The sequence below is a fragment of the Argentina anserina genome, chromosome 1, assembly GCF_933775445.1.
Source record: "Argentina anserina chromosome 1, drPotAnse1.1, whole genome shotgun sequence".
NCBI classification, from domain to species: Eukaryota; Viridiplantae; Streptophyta; class Magnoliopsida; order Rosales; family Rosaceae; genus Argentina; species Argentina anserina.
The window spans coordinates 924,855-943,465 of record NC_065872.1 but is presented as its reverse complement, the minus strand read 5'-3'; the positions used below and the strand labels follow the sequence as shown (position 1 = coordinate 943,465).

At 38.3% G+C, this 18,611-nt stretch overlaps 4 protein-coding genes across 6 annotated transcripts; 2 read left to right on the top strand and 2 right to left on the bottom strand.

Moving 5' to 3' along the window:
• Positions 1–341: 341 nt before the first annotated feature.
• Positions 342–5,866, top strand: LOC126783277 (uncharacterized). 3 transcript variants are annotated; one of them, XM_050508720.1, is made up of 16 exons: positions 342–392; positions 607–936; positions 1,031–1,159; positions 1,248–1,455; positions 1,610–1,756; positions 1,948–2,022; positions 2,257–2,328; positions 2,753–2,824; positions 2,921–2,992; positions 3,121–3,192; positions 3,274–3,345; positions 3,661–3,732; positions 4,078–4,221; positions 4,705–4,776; positions 5,088–5,234; positions 5,447–5,865. In XM_050508720.1, the coding sequence occupies exons 2-16, from the start codon at positions 721–723 to the stop codon at positions 5,626–5,628; spliced, it is 1,752 nt and encodes a 583-aa protein (XP_050364677.1). In that variant the 5' UTR covers positions 342–392; positions 607–720; the 3' UTR covers positions 5,629–5,865. The 3 variants fall into 3 exon arrangements, with proteins under 3 accessions (XP_050364677.1, XP_050364685.1, XP_050364693.1); XM_050508736.1 differs by lacking the exon at positions 342–392 and having other exon boundaries at positions 703–852; positions 905–936; positions 5,447–5,864; XM_050508728.1 differs by lacking the exon at positions 5,088–5,234 and having other exon boundaries at positions 5,447–5,866.
• A 358-nt stretch (positions 5,867–6,224) lies between these two features.
• LOC126785596 (protein PHOX1-like) lies at positions 6,225–9,702 on the bottom strand. The gene is made up of 3 exons (XM_050511250.1): positions 7,038–9,702; positions 6,753–6,962; positions 6,225–6,639 (listed from the first exon to the last, which is right to left on the bottom strand). The coding sequence occupies exons 1-2, from the start codon at positions 9,094–9,096 to the stop codon at positions 6,796–6,798; spliced, it is 2,226 nt and encodes a 741-aa protein (XP_050367207.1). The 5' UTR covers positions 9,097–9,702; the 3' UTR covers positions 6,225–6,639; positions 6,753–6,795.
• Positions 9,703–11,750: 2,048 nt separating this feature from the next.
• Positions 11,751–14,723, top strand: LOC126797974 (protein OS-9 homolog). The gene is made up of 8 exons (XM_050524774.1): positions 11,751–11,902; positions 12,627–12,706; positions 12,842–13,045; positions 13,299–13,370; positions 13,899–14,014; positions 14,121–14,187; positions 14,268–14,374; positions 14,456–14,723. The coding sequence occupies exons 1-8, from the start codon at positions 11,821–11,823 to the stop codon at positions 14,604–14,606; spliced, it is 879 nt and encodes a 292-aa protein (XP_050380731.1). The 5' UTR covers positions 11,751–11,820; the 3' UTR covers positions 14,607–14,723.
• Positions 14,724–14,835: 112 nt separating this feature from the next.
• On the bottom strand, positions 14,836–18,380 carry LOC126797940 (uncharacterized). The gene is made up of 11 exons (XM_050524716.1): positions 17,961–18,380; positions 17,493–17,615; positions 17,290–17,386; positions 17,105–17,140; positions 16,764–16,951; positions 16,579–16,681; positions 16,096–16,277; positions 15,939–16,016; positions 15,718–15,820; positions 15,551–15,644; positions 14,836–15,457 (listed from the first exon to the last, which is right to left on the bottom strand). The coding sequence occupies exons 1-11, from the start codon at positions 18,260–18,262 to the stop codon at positions 15,084–15,086; spliced, it is 1,680 nt and encodes a 559-aa protein (XP_050380673.1). The 5' UTR covers positions 18,263–18,380; the 3' UTR covers positions 14,836–15,083.
• Between the last annotated feature and the right edge of the window lie 231 nt (positions 18,381–18,611).

Genomic DNA, 18,611 nt, shown 5'->3' with positions numbered 1-18,611 from the left:
AATAGTGATTGAATGAGCTAAGATTTTGATTATACAAAGTGAAGAAGAACAACAACAGAAGCCAAAACGCTGCCGTTTCGTGATAGGGGCATTTTCGTCAGTCCGCCCCCCTTCCACGCGGCAACGCCTTGCTTTTCCCGCCGAATAAAACCGAAAAGGTCCCTCTCTGGAGGGACGTGGGGCCCACCCTCCTAGAAGGAAGTCTCTGTTCTGATCTCCATCACCATCGTTGTTTTCAGGACTGATATCTGCCACGTGTCGTGTGACGAAACAACACGACACGTGTCAGATATCAGCTGCTGTATGATTCTTCATCATCTTCTTCTTCTTCTTCGCCCCCAGTCCTCAGTCACAGTCTCTCTCTCTCTCTCTCCGCTCGCTCCGGTTGATCGGTGAGCCTCTCCTCCGTTAACGATTCACTTTTCCGGTCATATGATATCCATTTAATTCAAAGCTCTAGAGAATTTGAGTCTCGATTCTACATCTCATCTTTCGAAATCAAACTTCAATTTCAAGAATCACACGCAGCAAGTTTATTCTTTATTTTATTATTATTTTTGTTTGTTTAAGCTCTATGAGAAATGAAAACTGTAAATTCGTGTGCAGAAAGAAACGAATATACTGTATATTGTGGCGTGGAGTTCACGCGCTCCGCGAAGGCCTTATCCGGAGCTAGATGGGACTCAAAATTGATAGAATCAGCTTTCATTTGTTGTGTTGATGATGGGGAGTATATGCTCCAGAAAGAGAGACCAGCCGGTGGTTGAAGAACAAGTTGGCAGAGCTGTAGTGTCTGGGAGATATTGCAGAACTAGCAGCTCCAAATGGCTTGGAGCTTCGTCTTTTCGCCGCCACGCTGTAGAACAGCTTCCAGGAGCGGCGGGCAAAGGCATTTGCCCGCCGCTCCTGGAATTATGCATTTCCAAAATGTGCAGGGTTAGTATTGGTGTATCAGTGTGTTTGCATCGAGTGGCGGATTAGATAGTTATGGTTTCTACATTTGGAATTTTCTTTGTTTTGTTTTGTGCAGGACATTGAGAAACATAATTCGCTGTCGACGCTGCCGAGGGATGTGAGCCAGCAGATATTTCACGAATTGGTGTGTTCGCAGTCTCTCAGTGAGGGGTCTCTCAAGGCGTTTAGAGATTGCGCACTCGAGGTGAATGTGTTGCTAGTTTGGTGGTTTGGAAGTTGTGTGATATGGAAAGAGCGCTTGTTGTTTACTGAATTTGAATTTGTAATGACAGGATGTTGGTTTGGGGGATTACCCTTGTGTGGAAGATAGTTGGATGGATGTCATCTGTTCACAAGGCGCGTCTCTGTTATCTGTTGATCTTTCTGGCTCCGAGGTGACGGACGCTGGATTGGATCTTCTAAAAGACTGCTTGAACCTGCAGTCATTAATTTATGATTACTGTGACCGTGTTTCAGAACATGGACTTAAGCACATCAGCGGTATTTTCTTTGTTCTTAAGTCTTGGTTTATGTTCGCAAACTGGTTTGCATCAATCTCTTTTCCTTTTGGCAAAGGGCATTTGTGCACTTTGATATAATTTTGTACAAGGTATCAGTTGTTTCCTAACGGGATTAGTTCTGGCTATATCTGTAGGTCTTTCAAATTTGAAGTGCTTGAGTTTTAAAAGGAGCAGTGCAATTACTGCTGAAGGGATGTGTACTTTCTCCAGCCTTTTTAACTTAGAAAAGTTGGACTTGGAGAGGTGTCCAGAGATTCATGGTGGCTTTGTTCATCTACAAGGTTCGACCTGCTATTTATTGTCTCCATTCTTTTGGTTTTTATTGTCTAGTCTGAATTTGATATTATGTCTCACTGACCAAACAAGACTTCTCATCGTATTCATAATTGTGAACCTAATTGAACACCTTGATAGGAAAGTCGCAGTAGACTTTGATCTTGTTAATAACTCACCTGAGTTTTATATGATGCAGGATTGACAAAGTTAAAGTCCCTTAATGTTAGATGTTGTAATTGCATCACGGACTCCGACTTAAAGGCCATCTCAGGTACAATTTGTTTGTCAGTGTTTTGCTGCTGTGTAGCAATGGTCGTGTTTGTGATCATTTTGCTGGAAAATTACTGGTTCAAAATGTTCCTATTGAGTGAAAGAGGAGAGTGCAAGAATTTCATTTTCAAGGATTCTCCTTGTAGACTGAAATTTCTTTGGCTATTTTTTTTTCTTGTTTCTTACTTGAACAATGTCACTCTGCAATCAACTAATCTTTCCCCTTTTTTCCCAGGGCTGACAAACCTGAATGAATTGCAGTTGTCCAACTGTAACATTACTGATTCAGGAATCTCTTATTTGAAAGGTAGCCCATTTATTTTATATTTGTTTTCTTGATGCCTCAATAATTAAATTGTTCTCCCCTCCTTAAGTTTTGTGTTTTATCTGCATGCTAGTGTTGGACTCATGTAAGAACACAAAGATAGATATAAGCCTTATATATGTAATTAAATGTAGTATAGTGGTGCTACCTGCTGAATACCTATGCTATAGAGACAATATATATTGTTTAGATTATCATCGTAGCTTAACTTGTACAGCTTCTATTCTCTTTTTAATAGTGCAAAGGATTAGGCACTTAAATAGTGGCATTATTATATTGGTTACCGTCTCTAGTTAAGTCTATCAATTTTTGGGATTGTTTGGGTTTATCCCTCATATGTTCTGTTTGTCCTGAGGTAACTTAGATTCAATTGCTTGGTTTCTTGGTTTTCTTTTCTGTATGGCAGGCTTGCACAAGCTTAATATCTTGAACTTAGAGGGATGCAATGTTACTTCTGCATGTTTGGAATCTATTTCAGGTTTGCTTTCTGATGATTGATTTTAGCACTCGAGAGAAGTGAAGGATTCTAAGAATCTTCTATAATGTTGTCTGAAACTAATGTTTTCTGGTGCAGCACTTGTTGCACTGGCTTACTTGAATCTCAACAGATGCAAATTATCAGATGAGGGATGTGATAAATTTTCTGGTGAGTGATCATAAGATTTTGGGGCCAAGTGGTTCTCATAATTTGTCCAACAGAGTTTATCCTTTTACTTATTGTTTTCCATTTTGGCTGGAGTAATCGGTATTTTTTACTTTACCAACCTACAACAGGCCTTACGAACTTGAAGTTTTTGAGCTTGGGATTCAACAATATTACAGATGCAAGTTTAGTGCATCTAAAAGGTTTCTCTTTCATGCAAAAGAAAATTTCTTCTTATATGTTATAGTTGACATAGATAAATGACTAACTAGTATCATTTCTAGGTTTGACAAATTTGGAGAGCTTGAACCTGGATTCTTGTAAGATAGGTGACGAGGGGCTATCGTACTTGTCAGGTTTACAATGAGACGACAGTGATATTTTTACATCTGGTTTTTGTTTTTAAAAATTTGATGTAGAATGAAAAAGGAGATTAGGTGCATTAATTTAACACTAGCATATAAGGGAAATGAGTTTTTAATTAAGGAACTGTTATTTATATCAAAATTTAACTGTTCTTATTAAAAGAAGAAGATAACAGCTCTTGCCGGTCACTACATTCTGAACATTATGAATAGCTTCAACCAAGCAGTGAAAGTTCTTGATAACTTGTAATCTTTGTTATTGAACGTCCAATCCAGCTTATTTTAATAAGTGCCTTTTGTATACAGGGTTTGAACTCTTAAAGAATTTGGAGTTGTCTGATACTGAAGTTGGACGCAATGGGATCAGTCATCTCTCAGGTAAGGACTTTGTTCTGCTTGCAGGTGCCTGTATTCTTGTTGTAATTTTTTATGCAATTTTGTGGCTCATGTTAGCTATTCCTATAATCTATTGAAAGTGTTTCTTTTTCAGATCAAAATTGTAGTGCCTTCCTGTTAGCACACAGCTCCCATGCATTTCTTTGTTATATTGAGCTTATGCATGTTTTCTTTTCCTAACATTGTTTGTGTTATAACAGTTGTAATATTCTCTTGTCTGCTCATCCACTTGTAGTATTTCTGAGCATTTTGATCTTATTATGTATTGTTTGCCACATACATTGCTTCTCAAGCATAAGTTGATTTTCTGGTTGTTGTGGCTTCCAGGGTTAAAGAATCTGGAAAAATTAAACTTGTCATTCACCCTGGTAACTGACAGTAGTCTGAAAAAGTTAAATGGACTGACATCTCTCAAATCACTTAATTTGGATGCTCGTCAAATTACTGATGATGGACTTGCAGCTATTACAGGTATGGAAATTTCTAGTTCCTTTGCATGCAAGAATTCGCAACACTACTAGATTGTGCAGTAGAACACACATGTTTGTGTGCTTGTGCTAATCTGTGTTTCCTGAAAATTGCAAAACATTAATCTGAATTTTAGAGAATACGCACCCTGCATGAGATATCCCAGTACATTTAGCCTAGGGGCTAGAAGGGTTGATTTCTTGCTGTTTCAATTTCGTTTCATGTGAGCAATTTGTAGTTCTTGCTTATGCTTATGCTAAGGATTTTAAGCCCAACCCTTGAGCTTATAGCTTTGTCATTTGTTGCTAGAGCCTAAGAGCCATACTATAGATGTAAGCTACTAGTTCAGTCAAATTGATCCTATTTTTTCATTTGGAATCAGCTTTTCTACCTTCTGAATCACAGGTTATAGCTCTGTTTGCTTCCTATCTTTGGGTTGAAACTTCAGACCTTTCATTCCATTATTTCGTGGTTTTACTGCTGCAGGTCTTACAAATTTGACGCATCTGGATCTCTTTGGTGCTCAGATTTCAGACTCTGGAGCAAACGTTCTAAAACGTATGTTATATGTTTTGATTCACTTTAAACTTATAGAACAAGTTTTTGTTGCTTTGCCTATGCATGTACTTTTTCCTGTGGACTTCTTCCCGTTAACTGAGGTCTTGAGCTGACAAATCCTATTCTTAACAAAAAAAAAGTTAAAAACTCAAAACCTATTTGGAAACCCCGAAGGTAGTGATTCAATATTTCAGGATGTAACTTTGCTCCCTAATCCAATTTGATGAAATTGACAGTGCTTCAAATTTATAATACTTGCTTCTGCAACTTGGTTATCTTCTCTGTTTATAGTATTATGTGTTCATGTACAGACTTCAAGAACCTTCAATCTCTTGAAATATGTGGTGGATTATTGACTGATACTGGTGTGAAGAATCTCAAAGATCTCGACTGTCTTACATGGCTGAATTTGTCGCAAAACTGCAAGTTAACAGATAAATCCTTGGAAGTGATTTCTGGTATATTCAGTTTCTTTTTCCTAGTGATTTCTGGTGTAATTGGTTTTGTACTGCCATTGAATCCGACTTCCATTGGGGGAATGGGGGATTTCTTGTGCTTTTTCCGGGATGTTATCTTGCCAGACCAGTCCCTCAGGCAATTAGTGGAGTTAGAAGAGATTGTTGGTTTTAATGGGGTTTTTTTTCACTTTCATTTTCTTTTGACACTGCAGGATTGACTGCACTGGTGTCATTAAACATTTCAAATTCATGCATCACGGATGAAGGATTGCAGTATTTAAAGCCTTTGAAGAATCTACAATCCTTAACCTTGGAGTCTAGTATGGTGACTGCATCTGAAATTAGGAAGCTACAGACTACTTCCCTCCTTAATCTGATAAGCTTTCGACCCTAATAGATTGAAAGCTCGGAGCTTTGGGAGAAAGGGATGCCATTTTGTTCAAGTTTCTTGAACAGGCTAAATAATTACATATATGTGAATGGACCATTGGACTTTGATTACTGAACATATGCCCAGATTTGATATCGGGATTAGATTTTCAATTTTACACAATTGCATATATTCATAAAATCTACTCTGTTGCAAGCACAGTGGTGTTTGAAAGTTGTGTAGTGCATTCTTTTTACATAACAAACTAAATGAATATATACAATCACAATTGGTAGCTAAGAGTCCCCTAAGTCATGACTTGCTATACAAATGGGCATATAGAAAATTAAGAAGTTCAAACACAAACCAAGTGACCCATAATTTGATCATAATACAAAATACAATCTATGAGACTTTGAAACAATTTACTCATGCCATCAAGAAGCTGTAGAATGAACAGAAGAGAGAAGTAACAGAAGCTCAAAAAAAAGAACCAGCACAGACAAGAAACCCACATCAGAACCCTGAATGAAAGAAAAATTGAAACTGATACTATGCTTTCCAATCTAGAACAGTACAAGGGAAGCTGCAATGTTTAAGAGACTTGGACCATAAATATATCTGGATGACAACTGCATTTGAAAATGTATCATTGGTAAGTACGAAGCTATCAAATGTATTTAATGACCATTATTTGGGAAGTCCTTCCCTTGAAAGACAGCCCAGAAAAGAAAAGAAAAAATTGAGTTACACTCCACACTAACTTCAAGGTAGATGCTTGATGCTTCTATTACAGGTACTGATGCTCTAGCAGAGATTGTAAAGCTATGTTGATGAAGGCAGAAATTAACTAAAACAAAGATCTGCAACTTCACCTCAACCCCTTAAGGTGTAAAAACAAGGGAAAAGTGTGTGTTTCTGAACTACTACAAATAAATAATTAGATCCATGAAATTATCCACCGTAGTAAACAAAGTTCCAAACCACTGTATGTAAATGAAGTTCCAACAAACATGACAGGAACACCAAGAAAATCTGCAGAAGAGGCAAAGCAGTTGAATGGTCAATTGCTTAAACGATGTGTCAACATAAATTGATGAACAAGTTCAAGTATGCATGTCACATAAAAGTGAAAATTCATGCCTTACCTAAATAAGAATACCACATGGTCCACAAAGTAGCAAAATGTCTCTATTCATTGTTGTCTAATAAAGCATTTTCCAAAGCAGAATAAAGTTTTGAAACTCTCCGCCGAAGTAATGGCTCTAAACGAAACGATGGAATTCCACTCTGCCACTTTTTAGCCTCATACATCTCATTCCAGGCTTGTATTATCTCATCAATCTTGAATCCTAGACCTGTAAATATAGAAAGTGAGCATAATGTCTGAAATACTAAAATATGAAGTTTCAATTGAAATGGTTTGAATTCACCTTCCAATGCTTTATCATTTGAATAGTGGTTTTTGACCATAACAGCTATATCGGTTGAAGTAGCCCCAGCAAGTCCAAACTTCTCAACTGCAACTTCCAAGCATTCATGCCATACAGGTAGACCCAATTTGAACTCCACAATGGATCGCTCATAGAGCATGGTGCCCCACAGAAGGTTTATCTGAGACCTCATGTTTGTAGCTTGTTCTGCAGCTTCATTAGTTGATATATCTTTGACAATGCCATCCAAACCCATTTTCTGCAACCGAGTTTTACCACTAGTTGGACTGGAGAGTTGACTCAACCTTTGCTCTTCAGCTTCCTCCCACAGCTGCATGCCCTTTTCCATGTTGTCTTCGGCATTGTTATAAAGTCTTAGAACCTCTGTAGATGGCCAAGTCTCCAGATCAACACTGCTGCTAATTGCATAATACCAAGATAGTTTAGCCTGTTCAAACTGCTGCTGCGCAAGGGCAAGATAACCTTCATAGAAATCGGGTTTGATGTGCAAGGCTTCTTCATATCTCCTTCCAGCTTCCATGTATTCTTTCTGTGCCCATTCATATGCAGTTTTAATGATCAAAATAATAGATTCTTTGGTAGAATCTTCTGTGATGTATACCTTCTTCCTTGCCCTGGCCATGTGAACATTTCCCCAATTGAACAATGCCAAAGCTCCCATTTCCTGGAACTTCTCTCCTGCTGTGTCAAAAATGTCTTGAGCTTCTTCACTAGTAACAGTCTCCTCCATAGCCTCAGAGTAAAACTTCATCCCAAGTTCATGGAGATCCAAGTATGCATCAGATTCAAACCCAGCATAGTTCTTGAACAGCTGAGCAAAATCAATGATCCAATCCTCAATGCAAGGTAACCCCTTCATGTCCCTGTGTTTTACCATGGTCCCATTCTTGGCTCCATAGTTAAGCATGTGCGCTTCAACTTTCAGTTTCTCAAAGAAAGGATCCTGATCAGGGCTAACTTCTACTATGTATAGCCTAACTGAGCCTTCTGATTCTACTGATTCTTCAGCCCATCTCAGCTCTTCATTAGTAGTGATAGTGACCAAATCACCTTCTTGGTCTCTATATTTGATAAGAACTGCTCTTGATCTCGGAAACCGATCACGGATTACCTCCCTTAGTTCCAACAGGGTGCAATTTACTGGCAATTGAGCCCATCTTATGTCCTCTCCCAACACCAATTTCACACTTCTTTTCGGCACTTCTTCCACTGTAGTGATCTTTTCCTCTACAACTACTTTCACCTCTGCCTTCTTTTCCTCAGCTATTTCCACATCCTTATCTTCCTCGCCTATATCCACAGACTTCATTTCCTCAGCTATAAACACAGATTTCATTTCCTCAGTTATTTCTACAGCTTTCTTCTCCTCAATCTTGTCTTCAGTATTCTCCTCAATATTGTCCTCCTGACCTTTCTTGTCTTCATCTTTGTTCCCTTTCTTCTTCCGACTCTTCGATTTTGTTACTTTCCCTGAAAGGACATTGTTACTTGGTTCAACATAATCAGGAGGCAACTCAATCACCGTGTCAGTCACCCTCAGTCCCTTCTTCTCTAACACATCTTTCACTCTTTCTGCAACCTCCATTGCCATGATATTGTTCGGTTCCATGTTCAGCACGGTACAAACATCTCTCAGAGCCAAATCCAACCTATTCAAAGCCTCATAACACTTTGCCCTCTTCAGCAGTGCCTTACTATACTTAGGTGTAACTTCAAGAGCCAAATTACACTCATTGATAGCCCTGGGATACTCACTCAGCCCCATCTGCATATAACAAGCCGCCATATTACTTCGAAGATACGACACATCAATGTGATTTCTCGGAAGCAATCTAAGGGCTTTCTCATACTTCAACATAGCTCCTTCATGATTCCTTTTCTGAAACAACTTATTCCCCTCATCCTTCAATTCATGAGACATTGCAATGAAAACTTCTGTATCCTTATCTTGGATTTTCGGACTATTTTCATTACTATTGCTTGTCTTTGGACTATCACATGAACTTTTCTTCTTCTTCCCACTTTGTTTCCCCATCATGCACTCAACAGTTTATACAAAACAAGAAACTAAGCCTAAATCTTGCTATATAACTCCAATCAAGTCCAGTGAGCACACACAACTAATTTGATTCAAACCCTTTTACACAATCAAAGCTAAACACACAATATACCATACAAAAAGCAAAGCTCTTTCCCCAGAAGCAACCAATTCCAACCTCTGTGAGCTCAAATTTGCTAATAATGAAGTTCAGATTCTTCAACTACTCCCTTAAAGCTCCACTGGGTTTTGTTCCCCCTAACCAAATCAGCTGAGACTCAAAACTCAAAGCACAAACCAAACCAATGGATCCTTTCCTCTGAACCAGGATTGTTACTGCCTAATCCAAATTAACCAAATCCCAATTCAGAGAGATAAATGACCAACCCCCAATACCAATACAGCTAAAACAGAGAAAAGCAACAAGCTTTGAACAAAACAGAATTCAGGGTCTTTCTTAAACAGAAAAACCAACAAAGATTCTTGGTGACAGAGAAACTTATCTGGAGAAATGAACACCCCTGAAGAAGCTTCGGATATTGCAGAGGAAAGATTATTCGGTGAAGCAAAAAAAAGGATGTCAGAAATGGAAGGAACGTCCTAAAATGTCCGTTGGCTCCTTTGTAATGTGTAAGATTTCCAAATGCTTAACGTAAACGCCACAAAAGCATAGACCAAGAATCTCATATTTTGATTTTTCTTTCTTTCAGAATATTAAAAAAGATTTTGTGTACATAACAGGTCATGGTTTCCGTGAATTCCAAGCTTCTTGGGGCCGGTCGATTAGACATAACAGCTATTATCTCTCGGTTGTTGCTTTTGTGTTTGGTTTATTTTGGACAAAGCTTATGTTTTTGGTTAGTTCTAACGTTTACATGTAGGAAAAGCTTCAATTCAATATTAATAGTTTAGTTGATTTCTTCGAACATCTATAATTTATGGCAAGCAATGCACATTGTCCATCACGTACACTTAATCTTGCTACTTTACATTCGAGTTTGGACAATAAATTTATTCTGAGTTTGATGAATTTAATCGTAACACAAGTAGAGTTACTATATTATAAGCAAAGAACTGATAGAAGCAATGTGTGCCAAGAAATGTAATATAATAGTTTTCTCATGCCCAATTATTATATGTAAATATAAGGGTTGAAAACAAAATAACTCAATTTAAAATAAAATTCTAACATTTAAATTTACATCTAATTATAGTTAAACATAAATTTAATAATTAACTAATAATCGTATGAAACGAGATTGTGAAGCTAAAATATGAGTTTGCTAGAACAAAACATCTCAACAGAAACTAGTAGTGGAAGCCCATTCTGTTCTAGAATAACAAAAGATGCAATCTTTAGATTAGTGGGGACAAAGATGCAGTGATGATCATGTGCGGGGCCAATCAGAAAAAAGAGGGTGTACCATACGTGGTGGGGGATTGCGCATGTGAACATAAAAAAGTAACTAACTTGATGGGGGGGGGACCCAACCAACTGCCGATCACAAAGCACAAGCGGTTCTCTTTAATCCTTCACAAGGCGGCAACAACCCACCGCCCCACCACCGCACACAAGGTGCCGCCGGGTTTACACTAGACAGCCTGTTCTTGTTTGCCAAAAGGCAACAAAGCGTAAAAGCACTTTGAACACTAGAGCTTTTGCGATTGCGTGACATCAAGTTTAATGTTTGTTTTCCGGTAGAGTAATATTAAATGAACCATCATTTTATCAAGACATTTAAAATCTATTTTAAATAATAACTGATACGACATATTTATATTATTATAATAACATTTTAGATAGATAATAAAAAAAATTAACATGATTTCAGACTCTTTTATATTTCTCTATTATATTCTTTTTGTAATTACAAAATGGGTTAAACCCTAAATTTTATCATCCTGATCTAGTGATACTATTCAAAATATGTAGTTGTATTCTCCTCTCACGACTCATGAGTCTCATCTTCACCCTGTTCATGCCAAATAAATGCCAGTTCGAGTAAGATGGAATCTCATCATCCATATACACAAGGAATTGCCGAATTGGTTTGAGCACTTCTCATCATCCAAATTTCAATAAGATACCAAACTATTATATAATATGAGCACTTCTCATTTGAGGAGCTAAGACAAATCATTTTGGGCGATCATCAGATAGCAGGGGGTGGAGCTACACTAAGGCCAAGAGTGCCCCCAAATAATTGGTCTCTATGTAAATACGGTAGAATACTAGAAGTAATCACATATAGTGACATCCCCAATACATTGTCTTTGACTCCCCCACGAACATATAGCTAAAGATTTAATGTATAATTAGTCAATATATATATATATATATCATACCGTAAATTGTATCGCCCGTGCGTACAAGAATTTTCATCAAGCAAAAACTCAACTTATTCACTTATGAATGAAGAACATCGGAATTGTTAACCCCGAGTTGAGCCGTGATCGTAAAAATCAAATTTTCCGATTGGCAACAACATGGATCGGTGTCTTCCTCAATCAGCCCAACTCTATGAGCCCCAACCCGGCCCAATATCACACTCCAACCAAGCCACGTCATCTATGTCACGTGTCATCGTTTGATTGGTAGATTAGCGTGGACAGCTCCAGCCTACTTCTGCTTCTTCTTCTTCTTCTTCTTCGTCTTCTTCGTCTTCCATTGACGAAAGCTTTGGATACCTTCAAATTCTGAATGCCTCTGTTTGAATTAGAGCCATGAAGATAGCACTGGTTCTCACTCTACTTGGGTTCGCTCTCTGCCACCTGGTCTCCGCCGAGATCAACCCAGCTCACTTAGGTATAAATCACTCTTCTAATCTCTAAATTTGAGCTCGATTTGCATGACCCATCTCTGAATTTGATCGACCCAGTTGCTTATTTCATCCCAAAATCATGTATTGCTTACCAATTTACTAGCTTTTTGAGTTTTGATCATGCTGAGCTTGAAATCAATGGTGCAGATTTAGGGTTCATAATGTGTTTATTCATGTGATTTAGCCGTAATTAGATGAATTCGATGAAATTTAAGTGGTGTTTATTAAGGGGACGATCATTTATGTAGGATAATGTATGCTTAAATTTACTTAGTTTACCATATTAGTCTGCACATTTTGTAAGCTAAGCTAAGCTAAGAAGTAATTCTATGAGAAGAGAACTTGCATTGCAGTAGAAAGAGGGTTTAAGTTTCCGGAGACTAGTTTGGAGAGAGTGACCTTAGAAATCCACCTATGGTAGGAAACCATTCATGTGTGGATAAGATGTATGCATAAGTGAAATTCTAGTGCGGCAAAGTTATGGTCTTGTCGTTTCTTCTGAACTCTGAATATTGATGAGCAGAGAACTTGCATTGCAGAGAAAGAGGGTTTAAGTTTCCGAAGACTAGTTTGGAGAGAGTGACCTTAGAAATCCACCTATGGTAGGAAACCATTCATGTGTGGATAAGATGTATGCATAAGTGAAATTCTAGTGCGGCAAAGTTATGGTCTTGTTGTTTCTTCTGAACTCTGAATATTGATGAGCAGGTGGCAGCACTTTTAGTCGTAGTTCTCGTGAGCCAAAGTACAAGATTGAATTCCATTCTGAAGAGTCACCATTTCTTCCTGTAAGCTATAGTTTATTTTCTGTTACTTGTGCCAATTGTTACTTCCCACCTATCAGTAAGATTTGATTTCTAGCCTTCTAGGTATATATTGTGATACAAGGAAATTTATGGTAATGGTGACTGCAACTATTACAGGAAGATGATCAGGAGTCTGTGGTTATGCCGAATAAGAATGGACAGAACTTTATATGTTACATGCCTAAGGTGGAGGAAGCTAAGAGTGGGAAGCCAATTCTCCAGCAGAATACTAGCACCATGATTGTAGAATCTGAGAAGCCCATTAAGATGAAGACTCCGGATGAGCTGCTTGAAGTACTCAAGGACCAATGCTTTATTAGAGTAAGATCTGTGACTCTAAAACTGTTTATTAATGTTATAGATGGTGTAATGCTTGAATATATATTGCCCTACTTATACTCTCACGTTCCCCTTTTTATAAGATTAGATAGATATTAGTTAAGTGGCTCCTAGGAGCACGTTATTCTTTTCCTGTTTCTCATCATCATGTAGCTTAGTAAACAGTGCCTGGTGCCCTATTGATGATCATGCATCTATTCTAAACTACTCTGAACATAATAACTTCTCTATGCAGCAAGAGGGTTGGTGGTCATATGAGTTTTGCTATCAGAAGAGACTACGACAAATTCATGTGGAAGATGAGAAGGTATCAACTTATGTGCTCTCAGAGTATGCTGTACCTATACTAGCTTCTGTTATTAGTTCCTAGTTTGATACTAGAGGAAGTAGTTTATGCACCCTTGACCATACTTTACCTATACTAGCTACTGTGATTAGTTCCCAGTATGATATGGGAGGAAGTAGTTTAATATGCATCCAGGGTGTTAAATTGGAACGGGAACCATGTGTAACTTAGAGAATCTTGGGCTTTAACATAGTGTTGGCACATAGATATGGTAAATTTGATTAAATACGGAAGTGTTAGGGTCTGATTTTTCTGCATATTCAATTATGTGTGGTTCTTCCATTGTTGCAGTGGTATATGTGGTAGTTACTGACGTATAGATAGATATTTATTTGTTGTTTTAATACTTTTAGGCATGACAGCTAATGGGCAGTAACATTATTTATCATCATAATCTTAAATAAGAATCATGAGTTCATTTCTTAGGAAGTCATTCAGACTAAATATATTCTGAAACTTAAGTGATTGATACTTTCTCTCTTATTACAGGTGGTTCAAGAATTTGTTTTGGGTGTATATGATGCCGAGGCCACTGCTGCATTCAACCAGAATCTCTCTGATATATCTTTGCTTAAAGATCCACGCTCAAAAGATGCATACCAGAGGTCTGATTTTGTTTTTTGTTTTGTTTTTTGAAAATTTTCTGGTCATGAATAACTCGCATCAGAGCAAAATTGGGATATTTGCTATCATAATTCTTTATTCATACAGGTATCATCCTCATCAATATACGAATGGAACCACTTGCGATCTTACAAACCAGCCTCGAGAGACTGAGGTTTAAGCTATGAACTTTAGCTATCCAGTTTTGTGCTCCCATCCACTCTTTTCCCTCCTTACTCTATCTGCATTTTGCAGGTGAGATTTGTATGCTCAGAACCGAGGGCTATGATTAGTTCAATTGCAGAGATAGCCACTTGCAAGTATGCAGTTACAATTCAATGCCCCACGCTTTGCAAGCATCCGTAAGCCTCTATATTTTTCCTCTTCTTGCCCTCTATATCTTTTGATATACTGAACCTAATGGCTATACCTTCAACCAACAGATTATTCCAAGCAGAGAGACCGGTATGGCAGACCATAAATTGTAAAGTTCTTCCCAAGGATTACAGGGAAACCAAAGTTGAGGCTGAAGAATCTGAAATTAGGCAGATAGTTATGGTCACAGACAGTGAATCCAATGATTCGGCGGAGTGACTTAGTTCTCACACATTCAGAGAATTTTTGTGAATACTAATGATAGCCAAACTTTTGTAATCTTGTATTCTCTTACACCTTTTACAAGTTTATAGAAATCTAGTCCTGGATTGTCCTCTATAACCATGTTGCCCTTATATTTCAGGATGGATATTGTATCCTGGATTGGTTTAATCAGAAAGTTTATACCATAATTCCTTGAAAGCAGTAAAACGGAACTATGCGACTTTTTTATTCCAGAAATGGTGAAACGCGGGTTAGATAAACACGGCACTAATATTAGCGTTGACATTGTTGAGATAAGGAGAGTCAACGGCATTGATCATCGGAGAAGCCATCACCATAGCTACATCCAGAACCTCCTGTCTATGATATATGTACATAGGTTTTTCCTTAACGCCGGTGTTAAAGTTGTAGAATTCTTTTAAGCAAAGTGATATACACTTTGTTCCTGCTGAAGTCAGTAGAGCCCAGTACTCAGTTTGTTCCAGCTGAAGTCAGTAGAGCCAAGTACTCGCTTATGGCCTCACCCTCTCTGGTAACTTCAATGTCATAGTCGGTGAATGCATCTCCTTGTGCTAGTTCTTCAGCAAGTTCACTTTCCATTTCTGTATCACGCTCTGATGCATTAGAAGTTGAAGGACCTCCGAGTAGACCATTTTGATTATCAAGCATTGAAGCAAGAGAATTTGCCATGTCAGTAGCAGCATCAGATTGGCTAATGTTGCTCGCATCAACTTCTGGGATTGCATCGGATTGGCCATTTGCATTTGTGAGGTCTGGTGCCTGTCCCGAGAGCAGTTGATGGATTGCCTGGTCCATTGTCCCACCACCCCGCAAAGCTTGAACCGCTGAGTGCAAAGTTTAAACATCAGAATGAATCCAGCTAGCTGCCTCACAAACATAAATCAAAGATAAAAAAAAAATTTAAGTATTTTAAGTACCTAATGATCTGTCAAAGCCCATGCGTACAAGAGCTTCAACTGAAGCATCTACTGCTTGTCGCTGTCGCTTATTTTTCCTTGATTCAAGATGTTGCTGCAAGTACATTGATTTAGTAAGGTTCTTCTCTATATAATATTCATATTTCGAACAAAATTGTTCAAGTCACCTGAATGGAAGAATTGGTCTCTGGATTTGTCAAATCATCCAGTGCCTTCTCACTGTCATTCTCATTTCTTCGAAGTGCTTCAGCAGCAAGTACCTTTTCAAACCTGAAAAGTCAAGAACGTCTTAGGATGAGTAACAAATATACAAGGCTTATGTTATTAATCTTAAGATCTGCAGGTGATATATCCGTTTGAAATAACTGTGTTATATTAGCTTGCTTACCCAATGGAGACCAGTTGATTCAATTTCTCGATATCCACAGCTTTCTTGAGGGGTGTGGTACCATACTTCTTTTGCTCCCTGCCAATTTTTTGTGTTAATTTAAAGCATAGAGAGATCCAATGTATATACTATATAGGTTATTATGTTGGACACCCACATAATTTCATTTCGCCGCCGAATATCATCTTCCCGTTTTTGGGCTCTTTTCGCTTTTTGGTCAACGAGAAAATCAACAGCACTGGACACATCTTGATTGCTCATCCTCAGTGCCCTTTTTGCATCTCTTTCTCTAAAGCCCATGCTCATCACAAGAGAAAGAGATTCATCCGGCACCTGAAGCTGTAATCCACAACGAAAAATACACGTTAAATTGTTAATTGGACTTTGTAGAAAAACTACTGGTTTCACTCAGAGAACTGAGAGTCAGAGATTAACAGCCTTCTGTGTTTAATAAAGTCTGTGGAAACTTGAGAAGAAAATCCATCTTTTTTCTTTCTTTTTTTTCTATTAGCGGACTTTGCATATTAATAAAGACAACACTACTGTAAATTTCAGTAAAATATATAATTGGGACCTCCAAATCCTATCAAAGAGAGGCAAAAATACAGTGCATGACATGGCCCTTCCCCTTTCCAATTACCTGAATGAACTTCTCTTGTGCAGAAGTCAACACCTTCATTGACTTATCAACCTGTCCACTATGATATGCCACAACCCCTTCCAGCAGCTCCAGTCTCAAATATCTATAAATTAGAATCAACAAAGTAAGTATACATATACATGCATAATATAGTAACCAATCAGATATGTAGTGAAAGTACTCACAGTGCACACTCTGGATAGCGACCTGCCTGAAGGAGTCTAGCACGAGAAGAGTCCCTTCCATAAGATCGTTCAAGCCCTTCTCTGGCTTTCTCAAGGCGAATTCCTGCCACTGATAGCCAGTTGATGTCTCTAAGCATGAAATAGCACCAAACCATATCGATTTGCAGTATAGAAGGATTGTCGACCAGCTGGAAGCAAACACAAAGCCAATATTATACACTGATTTGAAACCAATGTTAGAGAAAAGTACGCTTGATATAGTTTAACTGTCAAAGTCACCTAAACACATGGAATTTATACTTTATAGTCATTGAATGTCATCACTAAAGTAACTGACTCACCTCAAGAACCTTTGGATCACACAGAGAGAAAGCCTCCTACAATGAAACAAAAAAACACAACGATAAGGGCGACATTTTTAATCATTGGAAACATATCCAAAGCTGCTATAACAAGCATGGAAAAGCCATGTAACATGCTTCATATGAACAAAACATTCAGTTGCAACAAGGCACCAGCCACTAACCTCCCCCATGCTGAGCACTTCCAATGCATCTTTGTAATTATGTGCTTTAATCAGTTGCTTTGCATTGGTATGAAGCATCAGGCCCATCATGATTGCCCTGTCAAATAACATTTTGAATCTTACTTCCAACTTAAAAATGATTAATTTCTCATTTGTGGACCTAACTTGACAATAGAAACTATCGAAACCTAATTACACCATACCGCTGATCAGTCTCCGTTCCCATTTGCACTTTCTTCCCACTCTGATCCTCAAGTACTAAATTGAAATCTTCAATCGGCAAAGAACCATCAACATGCCTCTTGGACATCGCGGTCGCAGCCGCCCTGCACGTTTAACACACACAAACATTGGTTAAACCAAAACACAGTCGATCATACACCAAACAAAAAGTACAAAACACACAAATCTTAAAACACATTGCCCTGCATATCAATCCCACACTTCCTTCTGACAGCAAAAGCTCATAGATATTACTTCTCTCACTAAAATAAACACCACAGTGCCACTAACCAATCATCCAAACCAACTAGCATAACCAAATTCTCACTAAAGTTCAATCCTTTCACCAAAACCAAACAAACCCACATCATCAAACCAACAAACACAATCAAACTCCTCATAAAGTTCAAACCTTTAATCAAAACAAAACAAACCCATGTTTCACTTACTTGACTCGAGCCAGTCTCTGAGCGCGTTCGGTTTCAGCCATCAACTCCTGACCAAGAGACTTACCCTCCTGAGCACAAACCCGGCTCGCCAGAATCTTGGCGTTGTTCTTAACACCCAACTGGGTCAAACTCTCACTGCCGTCGCCGTCCTTCAAAACCCGGCCGGCGCATATCAGATTGATCGAACCGGGGTCGCAGTTGGATCGCTTTGCAACCTCTTCACGCAACATGGGCACGGTCCAGTCGTCCAATTCGACCTCCAACACACCCGACCATGTCCCTGCAATCTTCACTTTCGCCATTTAAAGAGAGATGGAGAGGAGTTTGAACTTTGAACACTGAAATGTGAAGATGGGATTTTTATTTTATAGATAGGGAATTTCTTGATCATCAAGACTTGAACTTTCTTAGTGGGTTTTGTGTCAACAGTTGAGTTTTCTGAGAGTCCAGAAAGTTTTATATATAAACTTTTTGATATAATTTTTTTAGGCTGAAAAATCAGAGAGAAATAAAATTCATGGGAAAAAAGGGAAATATTCTGCCTTTATGACGAGGAGAAACACCACTATCGGTTCATTCTCAAATGAGAAAAATGAAAAAGAAAACATTGTTTATAGAGTTGATTAATATTGGATTTGTGAAGTTGTATTT